The sequence below is a fragment of the Mustelus asterias genome, chromosome 3 (genome assembly GCF_964213995.1).
Source record: "Mustelus asterias chromosome 3, sMusAst1.hap1.1, whole genome shotgun sequence".
Taxonomy (NCBI): Eukaryota; Metazoa; Chordata; class Chondrichthyes; order Carcharhiniformes; family Triakidae; genus Mustelus; species Mustelus asterias.
In genome coordinates this window covers 72,163,517-72,183,340 of record NC_135803.1, presented here as the reverse complement: position 1 = coordinate 72,183,340, position 19,824 = coordinate 72,163,517, and the positions used below count along the sequence as shown (strand labels likewise).

General features: G+C 46.3%; 1 protein-coding gene across 1 annotated transcript in view; it reads left to right on the top strand.

Moving 5' to 3' along the window:
- kif1aa (kinesin family member 1Aa) overlaps window positions 1-19,824 on the top strand; it is a 253,452-nt gene that overhangs the window by 111,874 nt on the left and 121,754 nt on the right. The window contains exons 3-7 of the mRNA XM_078202933.1: window positions 9,358-9,434; window positions 9,971-10,150; window positions 13,240-13,305; window positions 14,569-14,747; window positions 17,380-17,491. Coding sequence (XP_078059059.1) covers window positions 9,358-9,434; window positions 9,971-10,150; window positions 13,240-13,305; window positions 14,569-14,747; window positions 17,380-17,491 — 614 coding nt within the window. The remainder of the gene's footprint in view (window positions 1-9,357; window positions 9,435-9,970; window positions 10,151-13,239; window positions 13,306-14,568; window positions 14,748-17,379; window positions 17,492-19,824) is intronic.

Sequence of the window (19,824 nt, the reverse complement as noted above, 5' to 3'; positions counted from 1 at the left end):
ACAGCAAGTGATAGACAGAGCTAAGTGATCCCACAACCAACGGATCAGATCTAAGTTCTGCAGTCCTTCCACATCCAGTCGAGAATGGTGGTGGACAATTAAACAACTCACAGGAGGAGGAGGCTCCACAAATATCTCTATCCTCAATGATGGAGGAGCCCAGCACGTCAGTGCAAAAGATAAGGCTGAAATATTTGCAGCATTTTCAGCCAGAAGTGGCAAGTGGATGATCCATCTCGGCCTCCTCCAGTGGTCCCCAGCATCTCAGATGCCAGTCTCCAGCCAATTCGATTCACTCCACGTGATATCAAGAAATGGTTGGAGGAACTGGATACTGCAAAGGCAATGGGCCCTGATAACATTCCGGCAATAGCACTGAAGACTTGTGCTCCAGAACTTGCCACTCCCTAGCCAAGCTCTTGCAGTACAGTTACAACACTGGCATCTACCCAACAATGTGGAAAATTGCCCAGGTATGTCCTGTACACAAAAAGCAGGACAAATCCAATCCGGTCAATTACCGCCCAATCAGTCTCCTCTCGATCATCAGTAAAGTGATGGAAGGGGTCATCAACAATGCTATCAAGCAGCATCTGCTCAATGACGTCCAGTTTGGGTTTCACCAGGGTCACTCAGCTCCTGACCTGATTACAGCCTTGGTTCAAACATGGACAAAAGAGCTGAATTCCAGAGGTGAGGTGAGTGACAGCCCTTGACATCAAGACCGCATTCGACCGAGTGTGGCATCAAGGAACCCTAGCGAAACTGGAATCAATGGGCATCAGGGGACAAACTTTCCGCTGGTTGGAGTCATACCTGATAGATAGGAAGATGGTTGTGGTTGTGGAGGGCTAGTCATCTCAGCTCCAGGACATCTCTGCAAGAGTCCCTCAGGGTCGTGTCCTAGGCCCAACAATCTTCAGTTGCTTCATCAATGACCTTCCTTCCATAATAAGGTCAGAATTGGGGATGTTCGTCGATGATTGGACAATGTTCAGCACCATTCGTGACTCCTCAGATACTGAAGCAGTCCATGTTCAAATGCAACAAGATCTGAACAATATCCAGGCTTGGGCTGACAAGTGGCAAGTAACATTTGCACCACATTCGTGTCAGGCAATGACCATCACCAATAAGAGACACTCTAACCATCGCCCCTTGACATTCAATGGTGTAACCATCATTGAATCTCCCATTGTCAACATCCTTGGGGTTACCATTGACCAGAAACTCAACTGGACTCCCCACATAAACACAGTGGCTACAAGAGCAGGTCAGAGGCTAGGAATACTGCGGCGAGTAACGCACCTCCTGACTCCCCAGAGCCTATCCACCATCTACAAGGCACAAATCATGAGTGTGATGGAATACTCCCTACTTGCCTGGATGGGTGCAGCTCCAACAACACTCAAGAAGCTTGACACCATCCAGGACAAAGCAGCCCGCTTGATTGGCACCACATCTACAAACATTCAATCCCTCCACCACCGACACTCAGTAACAGCAATGTATACTATCTACAAGATGCACTGCAGCATTTCACCAAAGATCCTTAGACAGCACCTTCCAAACCCACGACCACTTCCATCTAGAAAGACGAGGGCAGCAGATAACTGAGAACAACACCACCTGCAAGTTCCCCTCCAAGCCACTCACCATCCTGACTTGGAAATATATCGCCGTTCCTTCACAGTCGTGGGGTCAAAATCCTGGAATTCCCTCCCTAACAGCATTGTGGGTCAACCCACAGAACATGGACTGCAGCGATTCAAGAAGGCAACTCACCAGCACCTTCTCAAGGGCAACTCGGGATGGGCAATAAATGTTGGCCAGCCAATGACGCCCATGTCACATGAATGAATTTAAAAAAAGAAATGTGACTTTTGAAAGCAGAATTTGAAATCACTTGCGCGGAAGCTGGAGTTCAGTGAGACAAGGTAGCTCACAGTATAAGAATCATTTGGGGGGATTTTGAGGAGAAATCCAGAGATTCACTTTGGTTCATAGAGGAGTGTGTCTTACCACTGTCATCTTGTGTGCTTAAAAGGGACTTTGTGTGTTAATGAGACCTTTGTTGCTTAAGGATGTACTTTGTAATCCATGTTAATCTTAAATCTGTGTGTAATTATTAAAATAAGGGGGGAGTAAAGGAGTATTGTATCATAACCCAATTTTTTCATGTTTAATAAATGTTTTTTTCTTGTTAAAACTAATTAGTGGTCCTGTGACTCTGCTCCATGTTTTATGAAAAAAAGTAAAGGCTATGGTCTTTTGAGCCAGCATTCCATTCTGGGATCTTCCCATCCAGTTATAACATCAGCTGGGATCGTAACAAATGCTTTATGACATATGGTCATGAAAAACACATTACAAATTAAAGTCTTTCTGTTTTTAATAATTTGTTGTTTAAATCCGTTGGCTTGGCTCCTCTGGTAACTTCCCACCAACAGCCAACCAATTGTTGCAGCAATTTAGATGGGACATGTTTTCTGTGAATGAAGCTTGTTTTTAATCACTCGTGTACTAAGGCAGAATTGAAGAGGCCAATATTAAGCTAAGGGGAGATGGTGGCGCAGTGGTCGTCGTCTTTTTATGTGGCATGAGAAGCAGAAACTGTTGTGACAGTTTTACTGCCAAGTTCCCTAACCAGGCGAATGCCCTGTTGGAGAGCGTGTAACTCCAGGAAGTCACCCTCAAACTCGAGTCAAAGTGGCCACATTAGCCATGTACTGTCCGTATTCTATTGAGAATTGCGCACATGCTCTGGGAGGGGGCAGGAGCCGAAGAGATTAAAGCCTGGCTGTTGCGATGTTGGGTCGGAGATAATGGGTGGAATTCTCCCATGCCCCTGTCGGCAGCTTCAATGGCAGGTGAGGACAGGGGGAATTTGACAAAAGGCCAAAAAATCAGTTTCATGCCGGCTTGAATATCCTGCAGTTTTCCACTGTGCTGTTAACATGGAGAATGTGGCTGTTTTTGAGAAGACTGCCAGTAGCCATTGTTTTGCCAGTGGGCCAAGATGGTGCAGCAGGATGTCCAGTTGGACTCCATCCTTCTTGGCAGTGTTGCCCTATTTCTGTGGTTGCAAGGCCTGTATCTGGTTCCACAAAGGTAAATCCATTTGAGAGTAGGGAAGACGCTGGACAACTTGCAAATTGCTTCCCTGAGCTTTTTGCCTAATCTTTTGTTTGTTTATCGAGGAATCCCTTTAAGTTGACCAGTAGCTTGGTAGCAACAGCATTTGTGCTGTCTTTGGGTTAGTGGCCTCTGCTGGGTTTGATGCTCCCAGGTTTCCTCAGAAGGTTCCAAGCTCGACAGATTGATTGCATGGTAGTTGTCTATGGTCGTGCAGGTAGTGCTGTGGTTGCTGCTGGATCTCCAGTTTGCTGGTATTGTTGAAAAAGTGCTTCACACTCAGGGCTCCAACACTGTACTCTGAAACTCTGAGGGATGTTCTTCTTTGCTGCAGGAATAATCGTGACCACAAATCGATTGTACTGTTTGGGTGTCGGGGAGATGCGAGAGGTGGTTTTCTCCACCACTGCAGTAAATACAGACTAGTTTGCCTCCTTGTAGATCCATCATGGCACTTGTTTTGATGACATGGTCCTTAACTCCCACATGGCTTTTAATTGGCCTATATTGATGTGTTGAGAAGCCTGGGAGGAGAATAGGGGACAAGCTTACAGGGAGATCAGGGGCCTCCACCTTGCTGATCAGAAAGTTGCATTATGTTTGGCATCACTCACAAGATAAACATCCAGTGTCAGGGTTTCCTCATTTGAATAGTAGCCCCATTCCATATGTTGAAGTCTCCCATGTTATATGGTTGGGTGTTGAGGAGGTGGGAGAGCTGGAATAGGTCATTCTTTGTTTTAAGGGGTTTATAGATAACGGTCATCTCTCCAATTTTGATAGCTGCTGTGGAGGTAACTTTCTGTTCCCTGTTTAGGACTGCAATAAAGCCTGTCGTTTCGTCTTTCACATAAATCACCAAGCCACATTTGGTGGTGTAAGGTTGTGGCAAGATTACAACCATAGATCTTGTATCAATGTGCTTGTTTACCGTTAGCAATATGTGTTTCCTGTAATGTGAGGACATTAATGTGATCACATCAGCATCACATTTGGCCATTGAGAGACCTTCAGCATTCGGTGATCAGATCCAAGTTCCAGGATCCAATCTTCAGAAAGCTTTGCCTCCAGAGGGGTTGTTGTGATGACTTTGATTTGATTTTTGTTTTTTCCCAGTTGAAGATTCAAGAGTTCAAGCATTAGCTTGTCAGGGTGGGTATTAGGAAGGCTGTCATCATTCACTGCAGTGGTAACGTTATTGGATGAGTAATCCAGCGGGCCAGGTCAATGCTCAGAGTACACGCAGAGATCTCAGTGGAATTTAAATTGAATTAAACAAAATCTGAAATTGAAAGCTAGCCTTGGTAATAATGATGACCATGAAACTGTCATTGAGTTTTGTAAAAACCCATCTGGTTCACTCATGTCCTTCTCTGGTCTGGCCTACTTGTAATGTGGTTGGCTCTTAACTGCCCTCTGAAATGGCCCAGCAAGCCGATCAGTTCAAGGGCAATTAGGGGTGGGCAATAAATGCTGGCCCAGTGACGGCCACATCGCATGAAAGAAAAAAAGTAGAATTTTGAACAAAAATGCTTCATATCTGTTGCAGCTGTGACAGCTTCCTCACAAATGTTATTTTATCCTCTGTCCCACCAATCTAGATCCAGTCTTTGTGCGTCCATGTGAAGCGACTATCTGTTTTGCATTTCTCTTGATTTTTATTGCCATTCAAGTCTGGATCTATCCCAGCGTCTCTGATCCTTCCTGCTTGCCGTTTCCATGGTAACCACAAGATTTTGTTTGCAGTGGGAGTCATTTTAATAAAGCCATGATTGCATTCGGAACCCAAGATTATCATCATCCTCCAGACGCACGTCAATCCATAACCTTAGCCTGTATATCTGAGCCAAGGTTAAATTAATATCCTGTGATTAATCGTCTAAAGTTTCAAGTTACAATAAGTAGCTGCAGTGAGGTTATTGGTGACGGACATGATGCAAAACCTCAGAATGGTTCAGTTGGATGAGTTAATGAGTGTGATCTCCATTCAGGCCATCCCCCTGTTTGTAGACAGAGTCCTCACCAGAGATTGATAACTCCTCCGTGTCGGTATGTGTTAGAGAGAAAACGGAGGAGCCATTGGATGCTTTATGCGCAGAATAATATATCTTGTTTTAATTCAAAAATGCTGTTCTAGAATAACAGACACTCAAAGAAGCTGGAGCCTGTCCTCAACACAGCTTGGGGAGCCATTACTGGTTTACCTTATAAAGTGGACAATCTGTACTTGCAGGTATTGTTCCATCTGACATAAGGAGATGAATTATATAAAGAAGTCGAAAGGTCAAAGCAGTTCAGTGATCCTTGTCATCCTCTCCCAGAAAAAACCTGCAATGGAGAGGCTCATGTCAAGGGGGCAGCTTCTTTCTTACTTTCCAGCCCATAGCGTGTAACCCCCACATCTGCTGCCCTGCTGATTGCTCAGCAGACCAATCTACAGACAAAGGCACAGAGTAGTTTAATGGCCCAGAGGCATCCCTCTCATCAGGAGCCAGTGAAGCATGGCCTACTTAGCTGCCAGTGAAACCTGGCCTCCTTGGCTGCCAGTGAAACATGGCCTCCTTGGCTGCCAGTGAAGCATGGCCTCCTTGGCTGCCAGTGTAGCATGGCCTCCTTGGCTGCCAGTGAAGCATGGCCTCCTTGGCTGCCAGTGAAACATGGCCTCCTTGGCTGCCAGTGAAACATGGCCTCCTTGGCTGCCAGTGTAGCATGGCCTTCTTGGCTGCCAGTGTAGCATGGCCTTCTTGGCTGCCAGTGAAGCATGGCCTCCTTGGCTGCCAGTGAAGCATGGCCTCCTTGGCTGCCAGTGAAGCATGGCCTCCTTGGTTGCCAGTGAAGCATGGCCTCCTTGGCTGCCAGTGAAGCATGGCCTCTTTGGCTGCCAGTGAAGCATGGCCTCCTTGGCTGCCAGTGAAGCATGGCCTCCTTGGCTGCCAGTGAAGCATGGCCTCCTTGGCTGCCAGTGAAGCATGGCCTCCTTGGCTGCCAGTGAAGCATGGCCTCCTTGGCTTTATAGCAATCACTTCAGGACTGGTGTCAGCCACTTCAAAGCCCTCTCGCAGAATCGGGGAAACAGCCAATCGTATTCTGTCATCTGTAATTGTGGACAGGCATCTCAACTGATGAAATATCTCCTAGAATGCCTACAACTACCAGAGCAGATATTCAACTCTCAAGCCAGATCCTACGTGGAACACTGGTGAGGGAAGGTGTAGCAACGCGGCAAGAAGAACAGTTACCCTGGAAGGTGTTGCAAGCTGTAGTTCAGGATTGGTTTTTAAATGTATTTATCTAGTGTCTCCCATATGTTCAAAGTGCTTCTTGATCATTGAATCGCCTTTGGTTTGTATTTATTGTTTTAGAGGGCAACATGGTGTACAGCAAGATCTGACAGGCGACCATGAAACAAATGGTCAGTTTGTTTTTGTTCTGGTGCTATAGGTTGAGAGATAAATGTTAGCCAGGACACCAGGGGAATGCTCTGCTCATCTTCAACAAGTGCCAAAGGATATTTCACAAACACCTCTCAGATGGTTTAATGTCTAATCTGAAAATTTAAGATTTATATGGAAACAATTGCTTGGTGGTACAGAACTTGAATAATGCTGATAAAGAGAGACATGTTATCGAAACCTTTGCCATGTACTCATCAGAACAAACACAAGACTACCAAATTTCAAACAATCACAGCAATTTATACCACAGGAGAAATGAATACTGGTTGTCAAGTTGACTCTGCTTGGCCAAGGCAGTGGCATAGAGAAAACAACAGGAAACTACAGGTTCCCCTGTCTCCCATTTTTCTGTGATTGGGCAGTGCTTGCTAAGCAATTTTGAACACAAACAGCTTATACCAACACCCAATTTATTGGTAAATCTCGTAACGTGGTTCATTTATGCTTTCTAGAAGCGACGTATGTTGACACGCAAGGACCCATTCTCTGAAAAAAAAGGAAAATGCTTAAGCCATGTGCATTTTTTGAATTGCATGGGATGTCGAGGAGCCTGTAGTTCCCCAATGCTTTTTCCATGGCAATGCCTTGGCCAATCAGTCAACACCCTTTTCTCCTGTAGTGCAAATTGTTGTAGCTTTTTAAAATTTGGCACTCTTGCATTTGTCCTGTTGAGTGCAAGATGAAAAGCTTTGACAATATACCTTTCTTTTCAGCAATATATAACATATATATAGAAATATGGATTGCTGAGAATGAGGCACAAGTGGAGGATCTAACTGAGAGATCAGCATGGTTTAGAATAACAGATTCACAGGACTGAGATACTGATGGAAATCTGAATAGTTTCTCCACTAAAGTATGTATATCCACGACTGGATTATTGTGAAATCATTTGGAGACATTTTAATAGAATTGAGAAGTGAGACCTACCTTAAACCTAGGGGACAAGGCTGGTGGTTTCTACGTGAAGAAAAATGATGATCAAACGTTGGCTGTGATCTGTGGATTTGTTCTTAATTACATTCACATTTTACTTCTCACATTATACTTGACCAATTAACTGTACAGACCGTTTGTCTCAATCTTTGAATCTGTAACAAGTGGCTATCTCTATTGACAGTTCCATTTCCTGCACTACTTCCTTCACTCCTTCTCCTCCCTCCCCGAACCATATTAGGATTCTGTTATATATTTGGAAAGGTTAGAGGTTGTTTTAAGAGCTGGTCACATAATTTGATGGCGGTGTTGTTAGGGTCTTGCGGAAGCTTCTGTTTTACTTTCAGTTTTGTACTTGATGCAGAGAGAGCAGCTCTTCAATAAAGCCTGTTGTGTGTTTGTCTGAATCCACATGTACAAACCACGTTCTTTACTTTCTGTTAAAACCCACCCACAACCCCTAACATAGGTCATTACAGATTCCTCTTCTCCTTGCCTTCCATCATCGTCCCTTTAATCTTTCTTACCTTCCACCCGATCTCAGATCTTTCCTCTCCTCGCCCCTTTCCTTGCCTTGCTTTGAAACTGTTACATCTCAAAGTATTCCCAATTCTAATCGAGGGTTATCTAATTGGAAACATTTCCTCTTCACAGATGCTGCTGGACCTGTTGAACATTTTCAGTGTTTTCTGTTTTGTTTTCGGATTCCCAGTTCCTGTGGTATTCTGCTTTTGTTCCATTGTCTATTGTGTCTCCGGAGATGGAATGTGACTCATTAAATGAGGCAGAGTCTGACCTGAACCCCTCCACAGGCTTACCATCTGACCGTTCATGGATTCAAATGTAGATTGTCCACTCCATTTTCCTCTCTCTTCTTGCTCACCTTGCCACACCAACATGAAGGGAGTAGGTCCTTCCAGAAAGTTCCTGACCCCACTCTTCAATTTTAACAAATTGTTTTCATACAGATATTTTTTTCTAAAGGAATTAAATGTTTAATTGAGACCAATGGATGAGCAACACTGAGAGGGAGATAGTATCCATATCCATCACATATATTTGGTGATGGAATTTCACAGAGAAGATCCTGATGGTCTTCGTAGTGCACTGGCTTGATTGGGCATGCTTTGCCAGCCACCAGTACTGAATGCTGGCGAAGAATGTCCCTGCCCTGAGCACCGAGCATCCAGCAGATAGGTGAGGCCTCTCACTCCAGAGCGCTCTCCTTTAGGCTCCTCTGCTTTCTTGATATAATTGCAAAGGTTTTTCATTGGGACATCCAAAACATCAATAAAATATCTTTTGAGGTGTAGCCACTGTTTCAATGAAGAAAATGCAGCAGCAGATTTGCACACAGCAAGATTCCACAAGCAGCCGTGAGATAAACGACCAGATCACCTGTTTTATAAATGGTGGTTGAAGGATGAATTTGGACTAGGTCACCAGGGGAAACTTACCCTTCCCCTCTGCTTCTCTTCCAATACTGTTGTGGGGTCATTTATATCCATTTGAAAAGGCAAACGGAGGCCTCAGTTTAAAGTCCCATTTGAAAGACTATCTCTGCACTGCAGTGTAAGCCAGAATCAAGTGGGACTTGAACCATCAATCTTCTGACCCAGAGACGGGAATAATAATGGATTCATGGGTGAAACCTTTTGCATCAATCCTCCTGTAACTTCCTCTGACTGGTGTCCAGTGCCCACTTGTGATCACGTTTGTACAATGCCTTGAAGTATCTCACTACATTGAGTGTGACTGGATAGGGTGGGAATGATTTGAATGGTGCACTGATCCATCCTTCCTTGTCTTTTGTCTCTCTGTTCTCTTGCAGCAATTGTTAATCCGAAGCAACCCAAGGAGGCCCCCAAGAGTTTCAACTTTGACTATTCCTACTGGTCCCACACCACGGTATGTAGCAGCTCACACAAAATGGAGGGAAGCAAGCAGCTCCCAGACTGCATCACCCCCAACCCTTCACTGCCTCATTCCCAGTGTAGAGTGAGCCTCACTCTGTATATAATTCATCGTTTATCTGTCCTGAGGGACAGTGTAGAGGGAGCTTTACTCGTTATCTAACCCCATGCTGTACCTGTCCTGAAAGTGCTTGATCGGACAGTGTCGAGGGAGTTTTACTCTATCTAACCCCGTGCTGTACCTGTCCTGGTAATGTTTGTTCTGTTGAATTTATGCCCTCTTTGTTGATGATTGATTTTCCTCAGGACCTTTTGTGCTCACTGTTACACAAAGTAGGAATCAAACCCCTCAGAACAAATCAATCTCCAGAGATAGAAGAATGCCTTGGTATGTCAGTGCCACAATGACAGCCAGGTTTAAAAGGAAAGCACGTTATTTACAAGTGATAGATGGTTGAGATTGGGATGGAGTTATTGAAGGAGGAAGCCTAGTCCTGCTCTAACTGTGATCATCTGTTGTCTGAATTCCAGCCTGCAGACATCAACTATGCCTCACAGCAGCAGGTGTACCGAGATATTGGAGAGGAGATGCTGGAGCACGCCTTTGAGGGTTACAATGTCTGTATCTTCGCCTATGGGCAGACTGGGGCAGGGAAATCCTACACCATGATGGGCAAACAGGAGAAGGAGCAGCAGGGAATCATCCCTCAGGTAAAACCCGAGAGTCTGTCAACTGAGGGAGTCAGGCTAAACTCCATGTGGTATCATCACTCGTGAGCATTACAGCCAATGCTCAAAGGTAAAGCCATGATGGAATCTTACCTTCCCAGTATCGTCCATATACTCACCGTGTCCCCCAGTGCAGTCTGTGTACTCAACGTGTCCCCCAGTCCAGAGAGTATCCACATAAATTTTGAATTTATGCTAATTTCCACCATTTACAGATATAATCACAGGATCCTACCATGCAAAAGGAGGCCATTCAGCCCATTGACTGACCACAATCCCACCCAGACCCTATCTTCAAAACCCCATGCATTTACCCTAGCTAGTCCCCCTGACGCTAAGGTCAATTTTAGCATGGCCAATCAACCTAACCCGCACATCTTTGGACTGTGGGAAGAAACCGGAGTACCCGGTGGAACCCATGCAGACGCGGGGAGAAAGTGCAAACTGCACACAGACAGTGACCCAAGCCGGGAATCAAACCCGGGTCCCTGGTGCTGTGAGGCAGCAGTGCTAACCACTGTGCCACCGTGCCGCCCAGATAATAAATCTGTTGGATCAGATGCTGGACAGTTTCACAAATATCTCTGCAATCCGATGTCAATTTCAGTTATTTGAGGAAGAACCCAACTGTGAGATACCATTTATAAAGGTGGACCCTGAGCTTGCCTCAGTGTGAAGTGGTGGTAGTTTGGTTTGATATTTAACACTCTTTCCCTGGATAGGCCAAAGGTATTTTCCCAGGTGCGTTCAGTGCTGGGGAGTTCTTGAGCACCACCTGCTGTTGCTGCCGAGCGCTGCCACAATGAAACCTCTCTCCTCAGGATCCACTTCACTCCAACAGGATACATCAATCCCACAGAGATTGTGGGCTATATTTAGGCCTGTCCAACGAGAATAGCATTGAGGATGTTAAATAGGGGACACCTTCCTGGGAACTACGATCTGAGGTTGGCCACATTGAAAATAATTTGACCTCAAATCATCTTCTTCAAATACAGACCCCATCATATCTCCCACGATAGCCTTCCCCTCTCCCCATTTCCATTTGGAAGGCAAGTCCATGAGAACCTATTCTGTCCAGTCCCGTCAATGAATAGACAGGTGAAATTGACAAAAGGTGCATAATGTCAGAACATTGTGCTGCAATGAATGATCTGGATGTTTCCTGGACAAATCATTGAGTCCATTTGTAATTGCGAACACTGGAACTGTGGATAAGTGTGAGGTGGCAGAGGGTGAAACGAAATTGGATTTTAAATCCTGGAGATTATTTTTCTCAACAACCATAGCGGCAGAGAAATACCCATATCCCTGATATTGAATGTGTGCACAGCTCAGCGATAGAGGACTTTCACTGCTGCTGTGGATTCTGGGTAAAGAGCTCCCCATGGGATCTGCACCAACCTGAACTGAGAGGGGATTCAACCTCCAGGGTGTTGCATTTAGGTAGCGATCATTGGATTACATTTCCCACCACAGTGTACCCCCTCCCCACCTTCCCACATGATGTCAGCCAATTACTAATGGCAGAGTTTGCCACTGTCTGGAATGAAGTCAGGCTGGTGGGAGGGGGCTTTGGAAAGTCAGGAATCCATACCGGTGGGGAGTGGGAGGGAGGGGGAGATGTTGGAGATCCATATGGGTGGGGGTGTTGGACAGTCAGAAATCCATACCAGGTATTGGCGGGGGGGGGGTGGCGGTGTTGGAGGGTCAGGGATCCATACCGGGGTTCATGCCCAGAAGTGGCACGTGGAGAGAGAGAGTTCCTGACAAGGGTCTGAAGGATATTAATCGCCATAATTTGGCTGGGATCCCCTCAGAAACTATGCCCGATTACAGCAGGTTGCTAACTTAGCATATCCCAGGAATAGGTGATCGATCATTCCCTGAAAGGAAAAGGATCCCAGGAAGTCAATGAACTGGGAAGCTCAACAAACAGAGAGTAAGGAATCCAAACAGGATTTGTGGGAGGGGGGTCTCGTGTTGTGTTGGGGGCAGAGATGGATGGTTGTGATCTCAGTGTTTTTCAGCAGGCATCTCTGAAATTGGGTGGAGGGGGGGGGGTGGTCTCAGCCTTTGTAATGGGGCTCTCTGAAATGGGGGGAAGAAATATAGGCTGTGGAATGTGATGTGAGAGAGAGTAGGAGAGAGGAAAGAGAGGTGACAAGGAGTCAGGAGTTTGAGGGTTCAGGGGATGGGCACCATCATTCTTCACAGAGCCAGGAGCAGCAGCAACAAGGTGTGAGAGCGACACAGAGAGAGGAACAGCAATAAAATGAAAGGACAAAGGGAGAAGGGTGGAGCAAGATTCTTAAACTGAAGACAATGAGATTGTGGGATTGTTCACCACATGTTTCGAATGTAAAACAATATTAAGAACACAATGGAGGAGCATGGGTGCAATGTGTGAGATTAGTCAAGCAGAAGAATAACGGGTCAGACTGTCGAGCAACAGGTATGGTGTGTTACCCACAAACTCAATACCCAACCTAAGCCCTTCCCACCGGTGGAGAGAGTGAGGACCAGTAACGGTGACTGGAGAGTCACAGCTCACTGCAATTGTACGGAGGAGCTGCTAACAGCCTCTGATTCATGCCCAGAAGTGGCACGTGGAGAGAGAGAGTTCCTGACAAGGGTCTGAAGGATATTAATCGCCATAATTTGGCTGGGATCCCCTCAGAAACTATGCCCGATTACAGCAGGTTGCTAACTTAGCATATCCCAGGAATAGGTGATCGATCATTCCCTGAAAGGAAAAGGATCCCAGGAAGTCAATGAACTGGGAAGCTCAACAAACAGAGAGTAAACTGAATTCACATTCCACGGATAGGTCACCGGAATTAGGCACAATCCCAGGTGAGTAAGAGGAAGGAACTCTGCAGGAGATGCAATCAATCCCAGGATATTTGGCTCTCCTTGTTTTACTATACACAGAACAATCATTTTGAAATAAGGATGCTTGCAAATAGAGGACACCTAATGCAGTCTCTTAGGTGCCCTGAATTTGAAGAGTTCACTGTAGCTACAGATGATATTTTGATATTTTCTCTTTTATCTTTCTCTTTCCCCAGCTATGTGAAGATCTTTTTGCCCGAATTAATGACAGTGCAAATGCCAACCTCTCGTACTCAGTGGAGGTAAGAGTGAAGCTTTCTATCTCAAAATTATGCCTCACCCTGCCATTGGCTGTAACTAATTACAGTGCACATTCGGGGCAAGGACATCACATCTCGCATCATCAGATTTATTCTTCAAATATCTCATAGCGAATGTCGGTGGGAAAATAATTGCTCACTCCTCGGAGTAAATTGTCTGCTTTGGAAAGCGCTCCTTTACAAAATGTCGTTAGCCTATTCTGTTTCTAAGGCCACGGCCTGCAAGCCAAACTTGCCCATAATTCAATGCCAGTTGACAACGCCATTCTGATAGGTCTAACAGTGATGTGGTAAATGGGAAAGATATCACATTGGTAGCGAGTGCTCTTCAGTAGTCAATGCAGAGACATGTTGTTGATGAGGGAGCTGGACTCTTCATTGAGCTGTACCTGAACTGGGAGTACTGGCGTGAGTGCTGTCAGTCTTGAGCATGAATGAATCATATGACTGGTTATTTCAGTGCTTACAGGTCCATTAATATCTGCAGGACACACAATGAGTTAATATACTGACCTTTCATAGAATCCCTACAGTACAAAAGAAGGCCAATTGGCCCATCAAGTCTGCACCGATTCTGTGACAGAGTATCTGATCCAGGCTCTCTCCCCGCCCCAACCCAGTTAACCCCATGTATTTACCCCATTAGTACCCCTAACCTACCCATTTTGGACTGTGGGAAGAAGCCAGAGCACCCAGAGGAAACCTGCCATGTGGCACCCGAACTCGTGTCTCCAGAGCATTACCTTGGGTCTCTGGATTACTAGTTAGCAACAATACCACTGTGCCACCACTTCCCACATACCGTCTCACCCCAGTGTAGTCAAATTTTGGTTCATGTTGCCAGTCTCCAGCAGACAAATGGCAGAATTTTCCTGTCCCGCCTGCCACGGAAATCGTAGCAGGCAGGGGCGGACCTTGGATGGGATTTTCTGGTTTTGGGGCGAGCGTGGCTGGAAAATCCTGTCCAGAGTGTTTCAGGCCTGAGTATAGACATGGTCAGTGTTTGCTACAGACTCAGCAAATGGGGAGTAAGAGGTTTTTTCTGAATGAAGGAGTAGGGGTATCTCATCCTCCTAAAGCAAACATTACTAAAAATGCAGTGCAAGGGTCCAATCATTCGTCATCAGGTGAGGGGTAATTCACTGAATAGGGGTGGATGAGAGAGACTTGTTTCTCCGGCTGACCGTGGTTACCACGGGGTCTGGCGTTCTGTTATGTGTGTGACCTTCTTGCTGTGTTCCCCAGGTCAGTTATATGGAGATTTACTGTGAGCGCGTGCGAGATCTCCTGAATCCCAAGACCAAAGGAAACCTTCGTGTTCGGGAACACCCGATCCTCGGCCCTTATGTGGAGGATCTGTCCAAACTCGCTGTCACCTCCTTCAATGACATATCGGACCTCATGGACTCAGGCAACAAGGCCAGGTATGAGGAACAGGCTATCTCCTGCCTTAGGGAATATAGGAAACATCAAAAAAATAAAGACCAGGGTCACCTTCTATCATTCTGGTAGTTGTGTAATACAGCAAAAATGGAATTATTGACTAATTATAGGAGTTAGTCTCTATTAATGAGCAGACAACAAACCCAGACATGGGCACTGGTGGTGCGCTTTGGCAACCAGAAATCCAAAATTGCCAGTTCCTCCGAAGTTTGCTACAACTGACCTTGTTTTAAATTACTCGTGCTCATCTTAAAATGTTATTTTCAAACATAAATCTCTCTAATTTACATCGAAACATTTCAGCTCACCACCACCTTCTCAAATACAATTAGGGATGGGTGATCAAGGCTGGCCTAGCCAGTGGTGCCCACATTCCATGAATGAATTAAAAATATATAGGGGGTGATTCTCCCATCCCACTGCGCTAATTTTATAGTGCAACGGGCCAGGAGTTTCTCGTGTCGGTCGATTCACAGGGTTCGCGCATGCGTTCCTGCCTCGATAGCGTCTTCCTGTGCTGGATTTCTGGCGGTGTCAGCTCCATGCTGGAAATCGGCAGGGAGGCACAAAGACATTTAAATGGTCATTTGAATATAATTTAAATATAATTAGCAGGCCCAGGCCTGTTAGCATCTCAGCCTCTACCCACCCCCCCCCACCCCAACCCTCCTCAAGAGTGGTTCACACTAGTGGGGATTACAGTAGCTCCCTACTAATGGGGAACTTGCAGCCCGTCCCCATTGGAGTGAAGTGGGGGCAATCGGGACCCCCCAGGGGGTTGGGCGGTGGATGGGTGCCCCCTGGGCATTGGCACCTTGGCAGTGCCAGCCTGGGAACCCCGGCACTGCCCAAAAGGCAAAGTGTCAATGCCCAGGGGACATGGGGCAGTGCCATGAGGGCGTGGCCTATAGGGGTGGGGCCTGGTGGGGCAATCGGTGGGGTGGGGATCCCGCTGCCACTCTGCAGACAGGATCAGTGGGGGAAGGCCAGTAATTGGGAGCGGGGTCAGCCTGCTGTTGGGGGAGGAGGGGATGGGGTGAGGGGGAATTGTGGGAGAGGGCTGAGATTGGAGCAGGCTGGGAGTGGGGGATCGGGGCTGGCCTGGGAATGATTGGGGAGCCAGTGATCAGGCTGTGGGGGGGGATAGAGATCCGGTATTAGAATCATAGAATCATAGAAACCCTACAGTGCAGAAAGAGGCCATCTGGCCCATCGGGTCTGCACCGACCACAATCCCACCCAGGCCCTACCCCCATATCCCTACAGATTTACCCACTAATCCCTCGAACCTACACATCTCAGGACACTAAGGGGTAATTTTAGCATGGCCAATCAACCTAACCCACACATCTTTGGACTGTGGGAGGAAACGGGAGCACCCGGAGGAAACCCACGCAGACACGAGGAGAATGTACAAACTCCACACAGACAGTGACCGAAGCCGGGAATTGAACCCAGGTCCCTGGAGCTGTGAAGCAGCAGTGCTAACCACTGTGCTACCGGGCCGCCCGTTTTGCCGGGGTCACAGAGCTGGTCAGCAATCAGGAGGTTGAGTGCGGGCTACTGCGCATCAGCCGATCTCGGCGCTGACAGATTGTCTCATGCACCGTGTCCCGCTCAGCACTATGCTGCCGGCCTCTCCAGTGGGAATAGGCCCCGCCCACTGATTTTTAATGATATTCACACTGGTGGCCTCTGCAGTGCACAGAGTCTGGGAGATTCTTCTCTGAACTCCCACTGAAAAAACCAGTGTGAATTACTCGTTTTCACAGGATTTCGACACTTAGAATTTTTTGGGGAAAATTCCGGCCAAGTTGTTTCCACCATCTCCATAGATTGATCACTTACTGATAGGTTTTTTCCCTATATTGGGCTTTAACTGGAAGATGTGGATGGTAGCGACAGCATTGGGTATTGTTTCCTGCAGAATTTGTTCAAACTGTTGCCCCCAAACTGACAGGCTGACAGACTAATCGATTGGCCACTGTGTTCTCAGTAAGAATGGTGTGTGGTGAATTTAATCTCATCCATCAAGTGATCAATAGGGTGTAAAATTGTGGGGTGCAGATGGGTGGGGGCGGTTGTGGAACATGAGGGCTGATTAAATCCTATCGCTCTTCTCTTGGTGGGTTAGGTTAAACTGACTCACAGAGATGATTGAGACACCCAGTGATCAGTGTCACTATTGCCCCTACATCACCTGTTGAATAGTATTGTCTCCATGTCCTCAATTGATGAAAATGTTGACATTACTATCATTCATTCGAGGCTTTTTGCCCTTACGTATGTAATGAGAAGTATAACCCTCCTGTAACCCACGGAAGAATATTGCCCCACAACTTTTGTTGTTACTTGTTTAATTATATTGGACTTGTTGACATTCACTAAATACTGATTTACCTGTTGTAGCATATTGATATTTATTAACTCTGACTCACCCAGAGAATATGGCCAGTAAAAGTCAATAAAAAGAGTATTACCTTTTGAAGTTGCGGAGAGATGAGGATGAAAGAAGTGACAATGTCGAGATAAGTGAAAGTGAGAGGCAACCCTGTGAAGAGATGCATGTGAAAGAGGGAGAGATCACCCTCAGATTCTTTTCTCTCTCCTCAGAACGGTGGCAGCCACAAACATGAATGAGACAAGCAGTCGATCTCATGCTGTGTTCAACATCATCTTCACACAGAAAGCACATGACGCCACTCCAGACACATCCTCTGAGAAGGTAAAGGAAATTAGTGGACTCGGGGGGTGGGGGAAGTTTAACATTGTCCATTCAAATCCAGCCCAGCTCGATAACCCTTCAGGCATTTGCAAACCATTCAATTTGATTTTGTGCTTCTATAAAAACAGAAGAGCTAGGAGCAGGAGTAGACCATCTATCCCCTCGAACCTGCTCTGCCATTGAATAAGGTCATGGCTGACCTGGTTGCACATTTCACTCCACTTTCCTGCCGTTCTTCGTAACCCTTGACTGGCTGTCTTGCAGATCAAAACTCTGCCTCACCTCCGTCCTACCATCAGCAACTGTTCCTTCCTAAACCTCTCCCTCTCCGTCTCACGCGCTCTCGCTCTCCGTCTCAAAGAACAAAGAACAATACAGCACAGGAACAGGCTCTTCGGCCCTCCAAGCCTGCGCCGCTCATGTGCCCAACTAGACCATTCATTTGTATCCCTCTATTCCCAGTCTGTTTATGTGGTTATCTAGATAAGTCTTAAACGATCCCAGCGTGAACGCCTCAATCACCTTGCTTGGGAGTGCATTCCAGGCCCCCACCATCCTCTGTGTAAAATACGTCTCCCTGACATCTGTGTTGAACCTTGCCCCCCCTCACCTTGACCCTGTGACCCCTTGTGTTCGTCACCTCCGACCTGGGAAAAAGCTTCCCACTGTTCACCCTATGTATGCCCTTCATAATTTTATACACCTCTATTAGATCGCCCCTCATCCTCCGTCTTTCCAGGGAGAACAACCCCAGTTTACCCAATCTCTCCTCATAGCTGAGACCCTCCATACCAGGCAACATCCTGGTAAACCTTCTCTGTACTCTCTCCAAAGCCTCCACGTCCTTCTGGTAGTGTGGCGACCAGAACTGGACGCAGTATTACAAATGTGGCCTAACCAACGTTCTACACAGCGGCAACATCATATGCCAACTTTTATATTCTATGCCCCGTCCAATAAAGGCAAGCATGCCATATGCCTTCTTCACCACCCTCTCCACCTGTGCTGCCACCTTTAAGGATCTGTGGACTTGTACATCCAGGTCCCTCTGTGTGTCTATACTCCTGATGGTTCTGCCATTTATTGTATAGCTCCCCCTTACATTAGATCTACTGAAATGCATCACTTTGTATTTATCTGGATTAAATTCCATCTGCCATTTCTCCGCCCAATGTTCCAGCCTATCTATATCCTGCTGTATTCTCTGACAATGTTCATCACTATCCGCCACTCCAGCAATCTTTGTGTCGTCCGCAAACTTACTGATCACACCAGTTACATCTTCCTCCAAATCATTTATATATATCACAAACAGCAGAGGTCCCAGTACAGAGCCCTGCGGAACACCACTAGTCACAGACCTCCAACCGGAAAAAGACCCCTCCACTGCTACCCTCTGTCTTCTATGGCTAAGCCAGTTCTCCACCCATCTAGCTAGCTCACCTTTTATCCCGTGAGATTTAACCTTTTGCACCAGCCTGCCATGAGGGACCTTGTCAAACGCTTTACTAAAATCCATATAGACGACATCCACAGCCCTTCCTTCGCCAATTGTTTTTGTCACCTCCTCAAAAAACTCCAGCAAATTTGTGAGGCATGACCTCCCTCGTACAAAACCATGCTGTCTATCGCTAATGAGATTATTCAGTTCTAAATGCGCATATATCCTATCTCTAAGAATCTTCTCCAACAACTTCCCTAACACGGACGTCAAGCTCACCGGCCTATAATTACACGGGTTATCCTTGCTACCCTTCTTAAATAACGGGACCACATTTGCGATCCTCCAATCCTCTGGGACCTCACCTGTGTCCAGTGAAGAGACAAAGATTTCTGTTAGAGGCCCAGCAATTGCATCTCTCGCCTCCCTGAGGAGTCTAGGATAGATGACATCCGGCCCTGGGGATTTGTCTGTCTTAATATTTCCTAAAAAACCTCACACTTCCTCCCTTGTAATTGAGATTTTTTCTAATGGGTCAACACATCTCTCTGAGACAATACCAGTCAACATGTCCCTCTCCTTTGTGAATACTGATGCAAAGTATTCGTTTAGGATCTCTCCTACTTCCTTTGGTTCTAAGCATAATTCCCCTCCTTTGTCCCTGAGAGGTCCGATTCTTTCCCTAACAACCCTCGTGTTCCTAACGTATGTATAAAATGCCTTAGGATTCTCCTTAATCCTGTCTGCCAAGGACATTTCATGACCCCTTTTTGCCCTTCTAACTCCCTGTTTGAGTTCTTTTCTACTTTCTCTGTATTCATCCAGTGTTCCACCTGTTTTTAGCTGCCTGGACCTCATGTGTGCCCTCTTTTTTTCTTTTTGATTAGACCCA